Source organism: Chiloscyllium plagiosum, chromosome 31 (genome assembly GCF_004010195.1).
Source record: "Chiloscyllium plagiosum isolate BGI_BamShark_2017 chromosome 31, ASM401019v2, whole genome shotgun sequence".
Taxonomy (NCBI): domain Eukaryota; kingdom Metazoa; phylum Chordata; class Chondrichthyes; order Orectolobiformes; family Hemiscylliidae; genus Chiloscyllium; species Chiloscyllium plagiosum.
The window spans coordinates 41931215-41944072 of NC_057740.1; the positions used below are offsets into that span (position 1 = coordinate 41931215).

The 12858-nt window shown below is 47.9% G+C and overlaps 1 protein-coding gene across 1 annotated transcript in view; it reads right to left on the reverse strand.

The window, feature by feature from the left end:
• LOC122565058 (unconventional myosin-IXb-like) overlaps nt 1–12858 on the reverse strand; it is a gene marked incomplete at its 3' end in the record, with an annotated part of 46951 nt that overhangs the window by 15389 nt on the left and 18704 nt on the right. Inside the window, exons 2-9 of the mRNA XM_043720688.1 lie at nt 10321–10415; nt 8984–9046; nt 8060–8159; nt 7480–7583; nt 5757–5886; nt 4669–4758; nt 1105–1221; nt 81–215 (exon numbers count right to left, since the gene is read on the reverse strand). Of these exons, the coding sequence (XP_043576623.1) occupies nt 81–215; nt 1105–1221; nt 4669–4758; nt 5757–5886; nt 7480–7583; nt 8060–8159; nt 8984–9046; nt 10321–10415 (834 nt within the window). The remainder of the gene's footprint in view (nt 1–80; nt 216–1104; nt 1222–4668; nt 4759–5756; nt 5887–7479; nt 7584–8059; nt 8160–8983; nt 9047–10320; nt 10416–12858) is intronic.

Sequence of the window (12858 nt, forward strand, 5' to 3'; positions counted from 1 at the left end):
CTCCACCGTCACCCCCCTCCCCAAACCCCAGCTCCCCGTCCACCCCAGGGTGAGGGGCTGTCCTGTGGGGTCATACCCACCTGCTCCAGTTTGAAGATGTGTTGGTTGAAGTAATACTGTAGCTGCTCATTAGCATAATTGATACAGAACTGCTCAAAGCTGTTGTTTGGAAAATCCTCGAATCCAAAAATATCCAGAACCCCGATCGACAAGCACTGTTGGTGGGGGGGTAGGTGGTTGAGGAAAAGACTGTGAGAGCAGCAAAGAGCACAGTCGTTGCCAAAACTACATTCCCATTGCCCATCCCCTCCCACTCCAGGCATGGTCCATGTGCTGGGACTAAGCTCGCCATATCACTCCCCACCGTGAGCACCAGCACCACAAAGGCATATCTCACACACACACACACACACACACACACACACACACACTCGAGGGCACTGGCTCTGACCCTCCAACTCACGCTGTCCTAGCCAGGGTTAGACCAGTTGACTGTTCACCCTCACCTTGGCTAAGAACGCAGTAACCTGAGCTCCAGAGCCAGTGACCACATTCCAGGGTGGAAAAATCCCAGCTGTGGACCCATCCTGGTACACACCCATTAATCTCGCTAGCCAAACCGCCTCAGGTCTGAAATTCCCACCTGATCTTCAGCCACAGCAGCTTATGGTGGGAGAGAGCTCTCGATTCCTGCTCCCCTCAGTGTGAGGTGATCCTTCCTGACCACCTTTCCTAAATGGCCTGGATCAGATTTTAAGATTCTGCCCCTTGTTGTGGGCTCCCCTTCATGGCCCCCTCTCCGTACCCTGCATCAACACTACAACTCCCCATGTCATCTCAAAGCTGGTAATCTCTGAACTTTCTAAACTCACTGTTACACCCATCATCAATGCTCATGGTCCTTGTCATTTCACCCTGCCATTTTCTACAACATTCTGGTGAATGTGCATTGTATGTCCTCCACACTCTTCCCAGGACACGGAGCTCAGAGCTGAACACAGCTGGGATCTGCACAGTCTCATTGCCTCCCCCCTGAACTCTGGCTCCTAAACCATAACCTGCCATTGCCACGGAGAGGTTGCCATGGAGAGGTTGTTGTTTTACCATCACTGACTCCTCCATGTCCTTCTTATTCAGGAGAGCGTGATTAATCCGAAGAACTATCCAATCAAAAAGTGCTGCATACAGGGACTTGGCCATCGAGTCCCGAGTTGTTACAGCCTGAAAAACACAAAAGAGCCAATCAGGGCACGCCTCTGTGCAGAGTGCCTGGAGTCTATTGGTCTATACTCTTTTCCAATCAGGATTGGCCTATTCCTCTCAGCTGCCAATGTCTTCTCTTTCAAAACTGAAATAAGTGTCAGAGATCATATAGCCAGTCTGGGTACAGGGTCCCTACTAAATCATTGCTTCAAACATAAGCACCACTGAGTTACCCAATAAACATGGTGTTTCCATAAAGAAAATCACTCATGGACAAAACTGCGTGTTCATTCTAGTCAGTCCTGTTACTTTCAGTTTGTAGAGATAACCTTTAAAGCATTTAGGTTTTCTAACCGTACACGTGCACATTTCTGTTGGTTGTTCATCTGGGATCTGCCCATCCCTGGGCCTTTCTCTGAGCAATGTTGTTGTTGCTGCAGTGATTGCCCTTGCTGGGGGACAGAGGGCTGATAGCCATTGTGTCCCCTATATAGACAGTGACATCACATCATCATCAGCTGGTCTCCGTGACCCAGCATTGCTCCAGCTGCCGTTATGGTGGGTGCAGTTGCAATACATCTAGCCGTTGATGATCACCATGACTGATCGAGGTAAGAGCTCTGTAGAGGGTCCACCGTGCCAAATCAGCTGACATTTGCTGACACCATTGAATGTTCGCACTCTGACACTCAGCTCGGACAAGAATTTGGCTTTTTTAATAAAGTGAAATCTAGCCTTGCACCACTTCACTTTGATTTTGTCACCCATTCCGGTTACGACAGCTGACTGCAGTAGCTTGTCATTATTGGAAGAATGGATGAGATGTAGTGTAACAGTAAACATTGCACTGGACTGATTTCCATACCTTTAGTCAAAGTACTTCTCCAGTCAAGGATTGCCTTGGCAACTGCTTGTTTTAGTTGATGATTCCCTTCCTATTTTTCACTGCTGGCTGATGGGCTGTTTATTGCTTGTGTTTGGTCAGTAGAGCTTTCCTCAGACTAGACTCAATCCCCAATGGCTCAGTTGGAGATGTTTCAGTATCTCTCTTCTCATCTCCTTAAGGATAATGACTTCCCTAAAGCTATCACTGTATCCCTGAACGCCCAATGCTCTCTTACAGTGACAGATATCTCCTCATAGGTTTTAGGCTATACTGCATCTTCATTACTTCCTGCAGAGTTCCATTTGTTGTGCACTTTTCTTGAATAGAGGAGGATGTTTGTCTTTTAGCCTCACTGTTGAGTTCATAACTTCCACAGCAGTTTCTCATTGGGTCCCTTTTCCATAGGGAGTGCTGATCCTGACAGCAGGTTAATAACATGCACTGGTTGCCCTTGCTGTCTGTCACACCTGGGTGATAGCTCGGAAAATTAAGTGACATTCTTCACAGGTATTTTGAAGCAGATAGGAGTGGTTTATGGTTGGATCCACTTGTCTCTCAGAAACAGGTTATGATTACAACGTTCAAAGGAAAATCAAGAACCATACACACTTTCTCGATCAGAGCAGCTCGGTTCAGTTTGTGTTGATGTCCTGGGATACAAATGAGCTGGCTCCTGCTCTGAGAAGGGGGAGAGGGGTGGGAGGCAGAGAGAGAGAGAGAAAGAGAGAGAGAAAGAGAGAGAGAAAGAGAGAGAGAAAGAGAGAGAGAAAGAGAGAGAGAAAGAGAGAGAGAAAGAGAGAGAGAAAGAGAGAGAGAAAGAGAGAGAGAAAGAGAGAGAGAAAGAGAGAGAGAAAGAGAGAGAGAAAGAGAGAGAGAAAGAGAGAGAGAAAGAGAGAGAGAAAGAGAGAGAGAAAGAGAGAGAGAAAGAGAGAGAGAAAGAGAGAGAGAAAGAGAGAGAGAAAGAGAGAGAGAAAGAGAGAGAGAAAGAGAGAGAGAAAGAGAGAGAGAAAGAGAGAGAGAAAGAGAGAGAGAAAGAGAGAGAGAAAGAGAGAGAGAAAGAGAGAGAGAAAGAGAGAGAGAAAGAGAGAGAGAAAGAGAGAGAGAAAGAGAGAGAGAAAGAGAGAGAGAAAGAGAGAGAGAAAGAGAGAGAGAAAGAGAGAGAGAAAGAGAGAGAGAAAGAGAGAGAGAAAGAGAGAGAGAAAGAGAGAGAGAAAGAGAGAGAGAAAGAGAGAGAGAAAGAGAGAGAGAAAGAGAGAGAGAAAGAGAGAGAGAAAGAGAGAGAGAAAGAGAGAGAGAAAGAGAGAGAGAAAGAGAGAGAGAAAGAGAGAGAGAAAGAGAGAGAGAAAGAGAGAGAGAAAGAGAGAGAGAAAGAGAGAGAGAAAGAGAGAGAGAAAGAGAGAGAGAAAGAGAGAGAGAAAGAGAGAGAGAAAGAGAGAGAGAAAGAGAGAGAGAAAGAGAGAGAGAAAGACACAGACCCAAACCCCCACACGCACAGACACAGACCCAAACCCCCACACGCACAGACACAGACCCAAACGCCCACAAGCACAGACACAGATCCAGACCCCCACACGCACAGACCCAGTATCTACATCTGCTGAATGGTGTCCAGAGTCTGGTAAGGAACCTGTTGCCTTTATCCAACTTCAGGTGCCAGTACCTAACCTCAGAAAGAGTAATAAAGACCCCTGCCTCGGCAAGTTGTTGAAAAGTTTCTTTGACAGTTGGTGTGGGATAGTGAGGTCTCTTGTAGGTTTTATTGAGATTCTTTGATTCTGTTTTCCAGATTTTTTTGTTCACCAGTGCCATGCTGCTGAATGAGACTCCCATCTAAAGGACCTATCCTTTCCTTGATTATTCTCTTGTTTTCCAGCTCCTCGATCTGGTCTGGCAGGCTGGCATTGAGCAGCCTGGAACTCTCCCCGGGAGATACTGCAGGGCTCTGACCTCGATTCACCCAGAAGCCAAGTAGGAAGCTGCAGCTCCTCTGACAGCTCTCAAGATCCACACCATTTCAGCTGCTCCCTTCTGACACCATCTTTCATGGGTCAGCTTTTAATGGTCCTCCTTTCTAAACCACTTCAGAGGAACGTGATTACGACAAGTCACAGGGTACAGTGTTCTTACGGTCTTCGCTAGGGGGATTAGTCACAGGAAATGCAGGGTTACAGGGTAAGGGAAGGGGCTGGGTCTGGGTGGGATGCTCTTCAGAGGGTTGGTGTGGACTCGATGGGCTGAATGAACAGCTTCCATACAGTACGGATTCTATGAATCAGTAACCACTCATCCAGTCCGGCTTAGTGCAGGCGTGACTCAGCCCAGACTCACCCACAGACTGACTTCACTGACAAATGACAGATGGCTGTATTTAGGTTGGAGCTTGAACCTTCACCACTCCGTGTTTTGGCCTCAGTACCATGACAGTTATCCCGAAATCACTGGGGCATTTAAGAATATTCCCCAATTTAGGAGACAAAGAACATCAGGGCTCTAAGCTGAGTGTTTCTCAGGACCAGAGTCTCATTGCAGACAATGTCAGACCAAGCTCAGAAACTCCCCCAGCACCATGTGGGACTTACCTCATTGAGACTGTAAGGCAAAATCAGCTTCTCCCCAACTGTCACAGTCTTCCGCTTTGTTAAAGCCTCGATTAACAGGTCCCGCCTTACCTGTGGAGTACAGCAAGAGAACAATCAGTACCCAGACCTGAGACTGTGTGGCTCCATGTGCATTCCTGCTCCTCGTATTCCAAACTAAGCACAGGGCACTGGAGAAGGTGCAATAAACAGGAGGGTCCGTTAGTATAAAGTGGTCTTGATAGAGCAGACCAAGAGAAAAATATTCTACTCGTCAGCATAGCCAGAACCAGGGGTTGTGAATATCACAAATAAATCCAACTGGGTGTTCAGAAGAAATGTCTTTCCCCAGTGAATGGCAAAGACATGGGACTTGCTCCCACAAGGAATGGCATTTAAGGAGGAATCTGGACAAAGATACAAGGGAGAAAAATCTAGAAGGATATTCTGATAGGAGTGAGAAGGCTTGTGTGCCGCAAGATCACTAGCACACAGCAGATGGACTGAATGGCCTGTAACTGTGAATACTGTACAACACTCTGAGTGAAGGTCATCCCTCTGACAGGAAGGTGGGGAGTGCAAGTGCGAGGTGTTGTTTAAAGGGGAAAGAGAGTACAAGCCCATCCAGGTGATCCTTGCAGCTCAATAATGGGAGCAATTATCTTGTGTTAGGCCAGAAGCAGAGTCTATTGTACACACCCACGTCAGCTTCCCACAGCACAACAGATTCCAGTCAGAAAGGGCTCTCCATGCTCTCAACCACTGAGGTTTTTTCAAATTTGTTGCTGGGATGTGGGTGGTGTTGGTGAGGCCACTGTTTATGGCTAACCCCGAACTGCCCTGGAGAAGGCAGCGATGAGTCACATTCTCATGTGGTACAGGGACACCCACAGTGAGATGTTTAAAAGGACTTTGACAGCGACAGTATGAAGGGAATCCTGCTCTCCAATCCTGTCCCCATCGCGCTTCACTGTATACAGGCAGTAGACATTAACTGGGCATTCCCTCCATCAATAGGAACAGGCTGAACCCGGGTGGTTGGGTTAAGAGAGCGATGTTTTTGTGACAGTAATCCTCAAACGCTCACAGACCTTCAGCAGCTCTGACAGGGTGTCCAGGACTTCCGGGGGCTCAACCTCCAAACTCTCTTCTCTGCCAATAAACTTCTTCTTATAGACAACGTTCCCAAGATAGAGGATGGCAGAGAGCACAAAAAATATCCTGGGACAAGGAAAGAGAGTCATCAAACTGAGGACAGAACTTTGCTAAAACATAAACCTTCAATACTCCCACAAACAAAACTCCCGTACTTTCCAATTAGTGACAGACTATGGCATCAGATAGAGGGGCAGTGTGTCAACCCCACTCTGCCTCAGGCTATCTTCCCCGCTGCTCCTGATGGGAATACTGTTCACCCAGACCCAGAGTCTCTCCTCATTGGCTGGGTTGGGGGAGGGGAAGAGGTCCTCCCCCTCCCTAGTGATTCTAGTGAAGCCTCTACTACTTGCAGAACACAGTGGTTGGCCGGCACTTCCCATTGAGTTATAGGGTTTCACAGCACAGAAAGAGGCCATTCAGCCCATCTTGCCTGTATCAAACAACCATTTGCTCTAATCCCATTTTGCAAAGATTTCCTCAGTTTCCCTTTAAACCTCCTGCTCCTTACCCTCAAATAACCCCCAAACCACCCCCACCCCACAAAACCCCGTTATTGACCCCTCAAAGGGGAAAGGTTTCTCTCTATCTACTCTGTCTATGCCCCTCAGAATTTTGTAGACCTGAATGGGCGGCACGGTGGCACAGTGGTTAGCACTGCTGCCTCACAGTGCCAGAGACCCGGGTTCAATTCCCACCTCAAACTCTGTGTGGAGTTTGCACATTCTCCCCGTGTCTGCGTGGGCCACCTCCAGGTGCTCTGGTTTCCTCCCATAGTCTAAAAATGTGCAGGTCAGGTGAATTGGCCATGCTAAATTGTCCGTAGTGTTAGGTGTAGGGGAATGGGTCTGGGTGGGTTGCTCATCAGAGGGTCGGTGTGGACTTGTTGGGCCGAAGGGCCTGTTTCCACACTGTAAGTAATCTAATCTAATAATCTAATGAGATCCTCCCTCAGCCTTCCCTGCTCCAGGTAAACAACCCCAGCCTCTCCCACCACAGCTCAATCACTCCAGCCCAGGAGCAAGTGAGAACTGCAGATGCTGGAGATCAGAGTCGAGAGTGTGGTGCTGGAAAAGCACAGCAGGTCAGGCAGCATCCGAGGAGCAGGAGAATCGAAGTTTCGGTAAAAGCCCTTCATCAGGATTCTCCTGCTCCTCGGATGCTGCCTGACCTGCTGTGCTGTTCCAGCACCACACTCTCGACTCTGATCTCCAGCATCTACAGTTCTCACTTGCTCCTGCTTGATTTTAACCTCACTGCAAAGCCTCTTCCAAGGAAGCCAACCTTGAAGAAGTTTTCCTCTCTCTCTGCAATTCCTGATGAAGGACTTATGCCCGAAACATTGATTCTCCTGCTCCTTGGATGCTGCCTGTCCTGCTGCACTCTCCCAGCACCACACTAATCACTCCAGCCCAGCCAACATCCCGGTGAATAGCCTCTATTGGAATCACATCTCTCCTACAGTACAGTGGCCAGAGCTCTCTTTTTACAGCTCCATTGTGACCTCCCTGTCCCTGTGTTCAATGCCTTGACTATTAAAGTACCCCATTTGTCCCTCAAACACCCAATCTCACTGCCCACGCTGCCCTCTCACCAACTGCTAGCTGTCCTGGTGATCAGGACATGAAAGAGAGTGAAGGTAAATTACTGTGAACTCACTGATTCTTGGTTGTGTGCAGGAAGCCAACCATCTCCATGGCCTGTTTCAGGCGCTCAAACTCATGCTTCAGATCCTCACCATCATCCAGACAAAAATCCTGCTTCTACAAGACAGCAGGAAAAGACAGGACGCATTACAGCTCAGTACTGGACAGGGGAGGGAGGGAGAGAGAGAAAAGAGAGAGAGAGATTGGAGGGAGGGAGGAGGAATGACAGAGATAGAGACAGAGAGAGACACCACCACAGGCTTGTGGGGGTGAGGATTGTCACAGATGGGGAAAGGGCTCAGAGAGGGGCCGGGCCAGGTAGAGGGGAGCATGGGAGGGAGACAGACACAGAGGGGAAGCGAGGACAGGAACAAGGGGGATTGCGAGGATGAGAGAGAGAGAGCGTGTGAGAAAGTGAGCTTTGAGAGAGCGAGAAAAAGAGAGAAAGAAAGAGTGAGAATGAGAAAGAAAGAAGGTGCTCAGGCATCGTCAGGACGAACGTCAGAGACACAAAGCAGGAACATCAACACATGCTGTTTCCTGCTCGTTGATAACCTGCAGTTTCTGAGTGCCCTGTAGAATCCAGGACGTACCTGATTGAGGTAGTAATAATCAGCCGGCTGCTTCAACTGGAAATCCTGTCGCTCAGACTCACTCGCCCCCAGCAACAAGTAATAAAATACATGGTAGTTCCTGCATGGGGTTGGGGTGGGAGGGGGGTAGTGATAGTGACGGGAGGGGTGGAGAAAATACGGAGACGATGAAATGACACTTGCTGAATTTCAGGGTGAAGAGATCAATGAATAAAGATGATTGCTAATGAGGTTGAGTCATGCTCAGTGTGACTTGCAGCAGGTCTACAAGGGATGGAAGATTTCAGAGGGAGGTTGCTGCACTGGGTCACCTTCTGTGGGACTTGCCATGATCCAATGTTGCTGGGATCAAACAGCCTGGCATTCCCACCATCAGAACTGACATGGACACTCTGGGAAGGAGCTCCACTCTACCAGCAAGTCACATTGAGATGCTCTATTATGTTAAAGGTGCTATGCAAATGCAAATTCCAATTGTTGAGTCTGTGTCTGTGTCTGACGGGACGCAGTGGATAGAAGCACAGGTTTAATAAAATGCAGCCACATTGCCCTGACCGTGCAGCTGGAAGGCTGACCAGACGGAGAGCTGAAACAAGGAGCAGGGTCCCTGATTGTGAATGGGGATGCATGCTCCATTTAACCAGCTGCACCAAGTCTGTGCTCAGACTGTGGATCAGTGAGCAGGTCAGGGAGAGAGTGACAGAGCGGAGAGGATCTAGGTCTCACCTTTGATCTCCCTTCTGCCTCTATCGCAGTCTCACATCAAAACCCAGGAAATTGACACCATCTCTCTCTCTCTTTGATGTTCAGCATCTGCTCTGAAAACGTCGCCCAATCACCAATCAAATTACTCCCCAGAACAAAGTCACCTCGGGTCATCATGTGCAAGGTCATGGGGTCACTAGTCCCTCAGCTGATTCTTACCTCTCATCAGCCTCCTGGGACACCAGGCGTGATTTCTCTAGAAGGTATTTCTCTACAACAGCCCTGGGAAAAAAAAGAGCGAAACCTTAATCTCACAGAGTGAGACAGAGAGAGAGAGACAGAGAGAGAGAGAGAGAGAGAGAGAGAGAGAGAGATAGATAGAGATAGATAGAGAGAGAGAGAGAGAGATAGATAGAGGTAGATAGAGATAGATAGAGAGAGAGAGAGAGAGAGAGAGAGAGAGAGAGAGAGCATTCACAACAAATGGCAGGGAGTAGAGATGTGGAAAAGCTAACACACCAGTGTCACACCTTTCACTTTCCCTCAGTGAAAGTGCTGGCCCACGTCCAAAAAACTGAAACATCAAACTCAGAGGCTAGAGATGGACCAGGCTGTGGGTCAGAGACAGAGAGAGAGAGAGAGAGACAGAGAAACAGACAGTGAGACAGACATGGATTACCTGATTCATGTCAAAGAAAGGGAGGGTGAGTGACTGACTGACTGAGTCAGTGAGAAAGATTCACAATTACATGTGTATGTGTGTCACAGAGAGAGAGAGAGAAAATGTGGAGGAGAAAGAGTGAATCAGAAAGAGGGAGAAAGTGAGACAGAGAGAGAGAGAAAAAGACTGAAGTGTTAAAAGGGAGTGTGTTTGAGATTGTAAAAGAGGAATTCACTGAGAGAGTGAGTGCGTCTATGAAAGTGTGAATTTGAGAATGGGTGTGAGTGTGTGTGTGAGAAAGCAAGTGTGCACGTGTGAGTTTGTGTATGATTGTGCAATTGAGAGAATGAGAGAAGACATGCACTGGGGAATGTACAAGAGCGCACACACGAGAGAACATGCATGTGATCATGCGCAGGGGAGACGTTGTGCGTGCACCCATGAGGGGGTCTGCGTATGAGATGAAGGAGCTGGTACCTGGGACAGGGAGGGTCTGCCCAGACATGTTCCAGCTGCTGGGTTTTGACACCAGGTTCAGTCACCCCGTGTCTAAAACCCTCACTGAAGCTGCTGCCTCTCTGTGCCAGTTATTACTGAGCAAGCATCTAGCTCAGTAAGGAAGGATGTTGCCCATCATCAGGCAAAGCTTTTACTGCTCAGAGCCACTGCAACTCAGCTTCCGGTCACATAGACAGGGACTTATCAGCTCAAGAGTCTTGTTATTGCTCAGTGTGTACACACACACACAGGTACATACATAGACCCACCAAGACACACACACACACGCCCAACCCAACGTCCTGGGATCGACTAATGGACTCACCCAACTTGTACCACCCCCGTCCATCTGTAATGTAAAAACAAGTTAATCAGCAGGCCACAGGGTCACACTCACCCTCTAACAAGTCCATTTTCTAAGTAATTGACCTGAATAAATTTGCCAAATCGACTCGAGTTGTTGTTGTGGGCAGTTTTTGCATTTCCAAAGGCCTGTAGGAAAAAAACAGAGTCTGTTATTCAGGATAGGCAGAGAGCTGCTTGCTGCTGGCATCATTGTTCCATATGCTGGTACCAGTTACAATGAGACCCCATTACAGAGGGGCTCTGCACCTCCACAGAGGCCCTTTCTCTAAGTCAGCCCACAGCTCTCAGTCTCTCTGTCCCCCATCGTGCAGTGACTCAGAGCAGAACTGGCTAACTGCTCTCGTACTCCCTCTCAGCCATGGGTCTGGGCTACGTCCTTCATTGACTGAACTGGTTGAGTCCTAAGGGACCTCGCTGCTAGGCTGGGTCTGCAGCTGGTAGTGAAGGAACCAACAAGAGGGAACAGCAGACTCAACCTTATCCTCACCAATCTGCTGCTGTCGGTGCATCTGTCCATGACCGTATCAGTTACAGTGACCACCACACTGTCCTTGTGGAGACAAAGTCCCACCTTCACATTGAGAACACTCCCCATCAAGGGGCAACTTTGGAGGGACAATAAATTCTGACTGACCCAGTGAAGCCCTCGTTCCATGAGCAATTTTTTAAAAAATCTATTCATACAAAGTTTAAATAAAGAAAACACTCAATACCTTGAAAAAACTGAAAATGTGAAAAAGGCAACTTTTATCAAATTAAAAGTCAGGCCCTTGTTCATTCTTTCTATTTTGAGCTTGTCAAATTGAAATGAAAGATTCTCGCCTTCAGCAACTTCTTCCAAATTTATGTTTGTTCTGTAAAATGACTAAAATACAAACTGCTAAATAAAAACCCCCCAACAGCTCTCTCATTATAGCAGCGCAATGGCTCTGCTTCTGAACTTCTAACCTACAGCAGGCTTTCTCAAAGTGGGGGTCACAAACTCAGAGGTCAGCATGGAGCTCTGGTCAGGGTACAGTAGCTGTGCCCCTGCTCTCGCAGCCCCTCCCAGACCCACAGACATCCTCCACCATCCTCTACCCCCCAAAACATGGTCCCACACACTCACAGCACCCTTCATCCCACCTCCTGTGGGCACCCCCACACCCCCCACCCAGTATGTCGCTCTCCAGACTCAATAAGGGACTGTGACAATGTTCATGTCTCGAAATGTGTTCAGTGGGGAAGCCCTGACCGAGAGAGGAGAGGAGTTCAAATCCAGCAGGAAAAAAAATTAAAACTGCATTCAGTAAATCGAGTAATTTGCTGCCAAACATGTTACGGTGTCAGTGGGTGGAATTATTTCTTCTTCCATATCTTGTTCAATCTTTACAACTAGTGACTCCAGACCCACAGCAATGTAACTGCTCTCTGAAATGGCCAAGCTCAGTTTCAAAGGTAATTAGGGACAAGTAATAAATACTGGCCCAGCCAGCGACACACATATCCCATTAAAGAATAAAGAAAAGAACTGAATCAAACCTTGAACAAAGTTAAAAATCACACAACACCAGGTTATAGTCCAACAGGTTTAATTGGAAGCACACTAGCTTTCGGAGTGACAATCACCTGATGAAGAAGCGTCGCTCCGAAAGCTCGTGTGCTTCCAATTAAACCTGTTGGACTATAACCTGGTGTTGGGTGATTTTTAACTTTGTACACCCCAGTCCAACATCGGCATCTCCGAATCATGACTACTATCGAAACCTTGAACAGTGTGTGTTTTGGTCTCCTTACCCAAGGAAGGATATTCTGGTTGCAGGAGGGAGTACCAGTGGAGATTCAGCCCCTTACTCCCTTAAGTGGCAGGGTTTGGATGAGGAGAGTTTGAAGAGACTGGGCCAGTGTTTTTCTGGGGTTTACAAGAATGAAAAGGGATTTCATACAAATGTACAAAATTTGTAAAAAGGCTTGACTGTGTGGATACAGTCCAGAACAAAGGACCACAGTCTCAGGATAAGGGGTGGGCCATTTAAGACTGAAATAGAGTCATAGAACTGAAATAGAGTCATAGAGATGTACAGCACGGAAACAGACCCTTCGGTCCAACCCGTCCATGCCGACCAGATATCCCAACCCAATCTAGTCCCACCTGCCAGTACCTGGCCCATATCCCTCCAAACCCTTCCTATTCATATACCCATCCAAATGTCTCTTAAATGTTGCAATTGTACCAGCCTCCACCACATCCTCTGGCAGCTCATTCCATACACATACTACCCTCTGTGTGGAAAAAGTTGCCCTGTAGATCTCTTTTATATCTTTCCCCTCTCACCCTAAACCTATGCCTTCTCGGTCTGGACTCCCCCACCCCAGGGAAAAGGCTTTGTCTATTTATCCTATCCATGCCCCTCACAATTTTGTAAACCTTTATAATGTCACTCCTCAGCGTCCAATGCTCCAGGGAAAACAGCCCCAGCCTGTTCAGCCTCTCCCGAAAGCTCAGATCCTCCAACCCTGGCAACATCCTGGTAAACCTCCTCTGCACCCGTTCCAGTGCCTCCACATCCTTCCTATAGTATGGCGACCA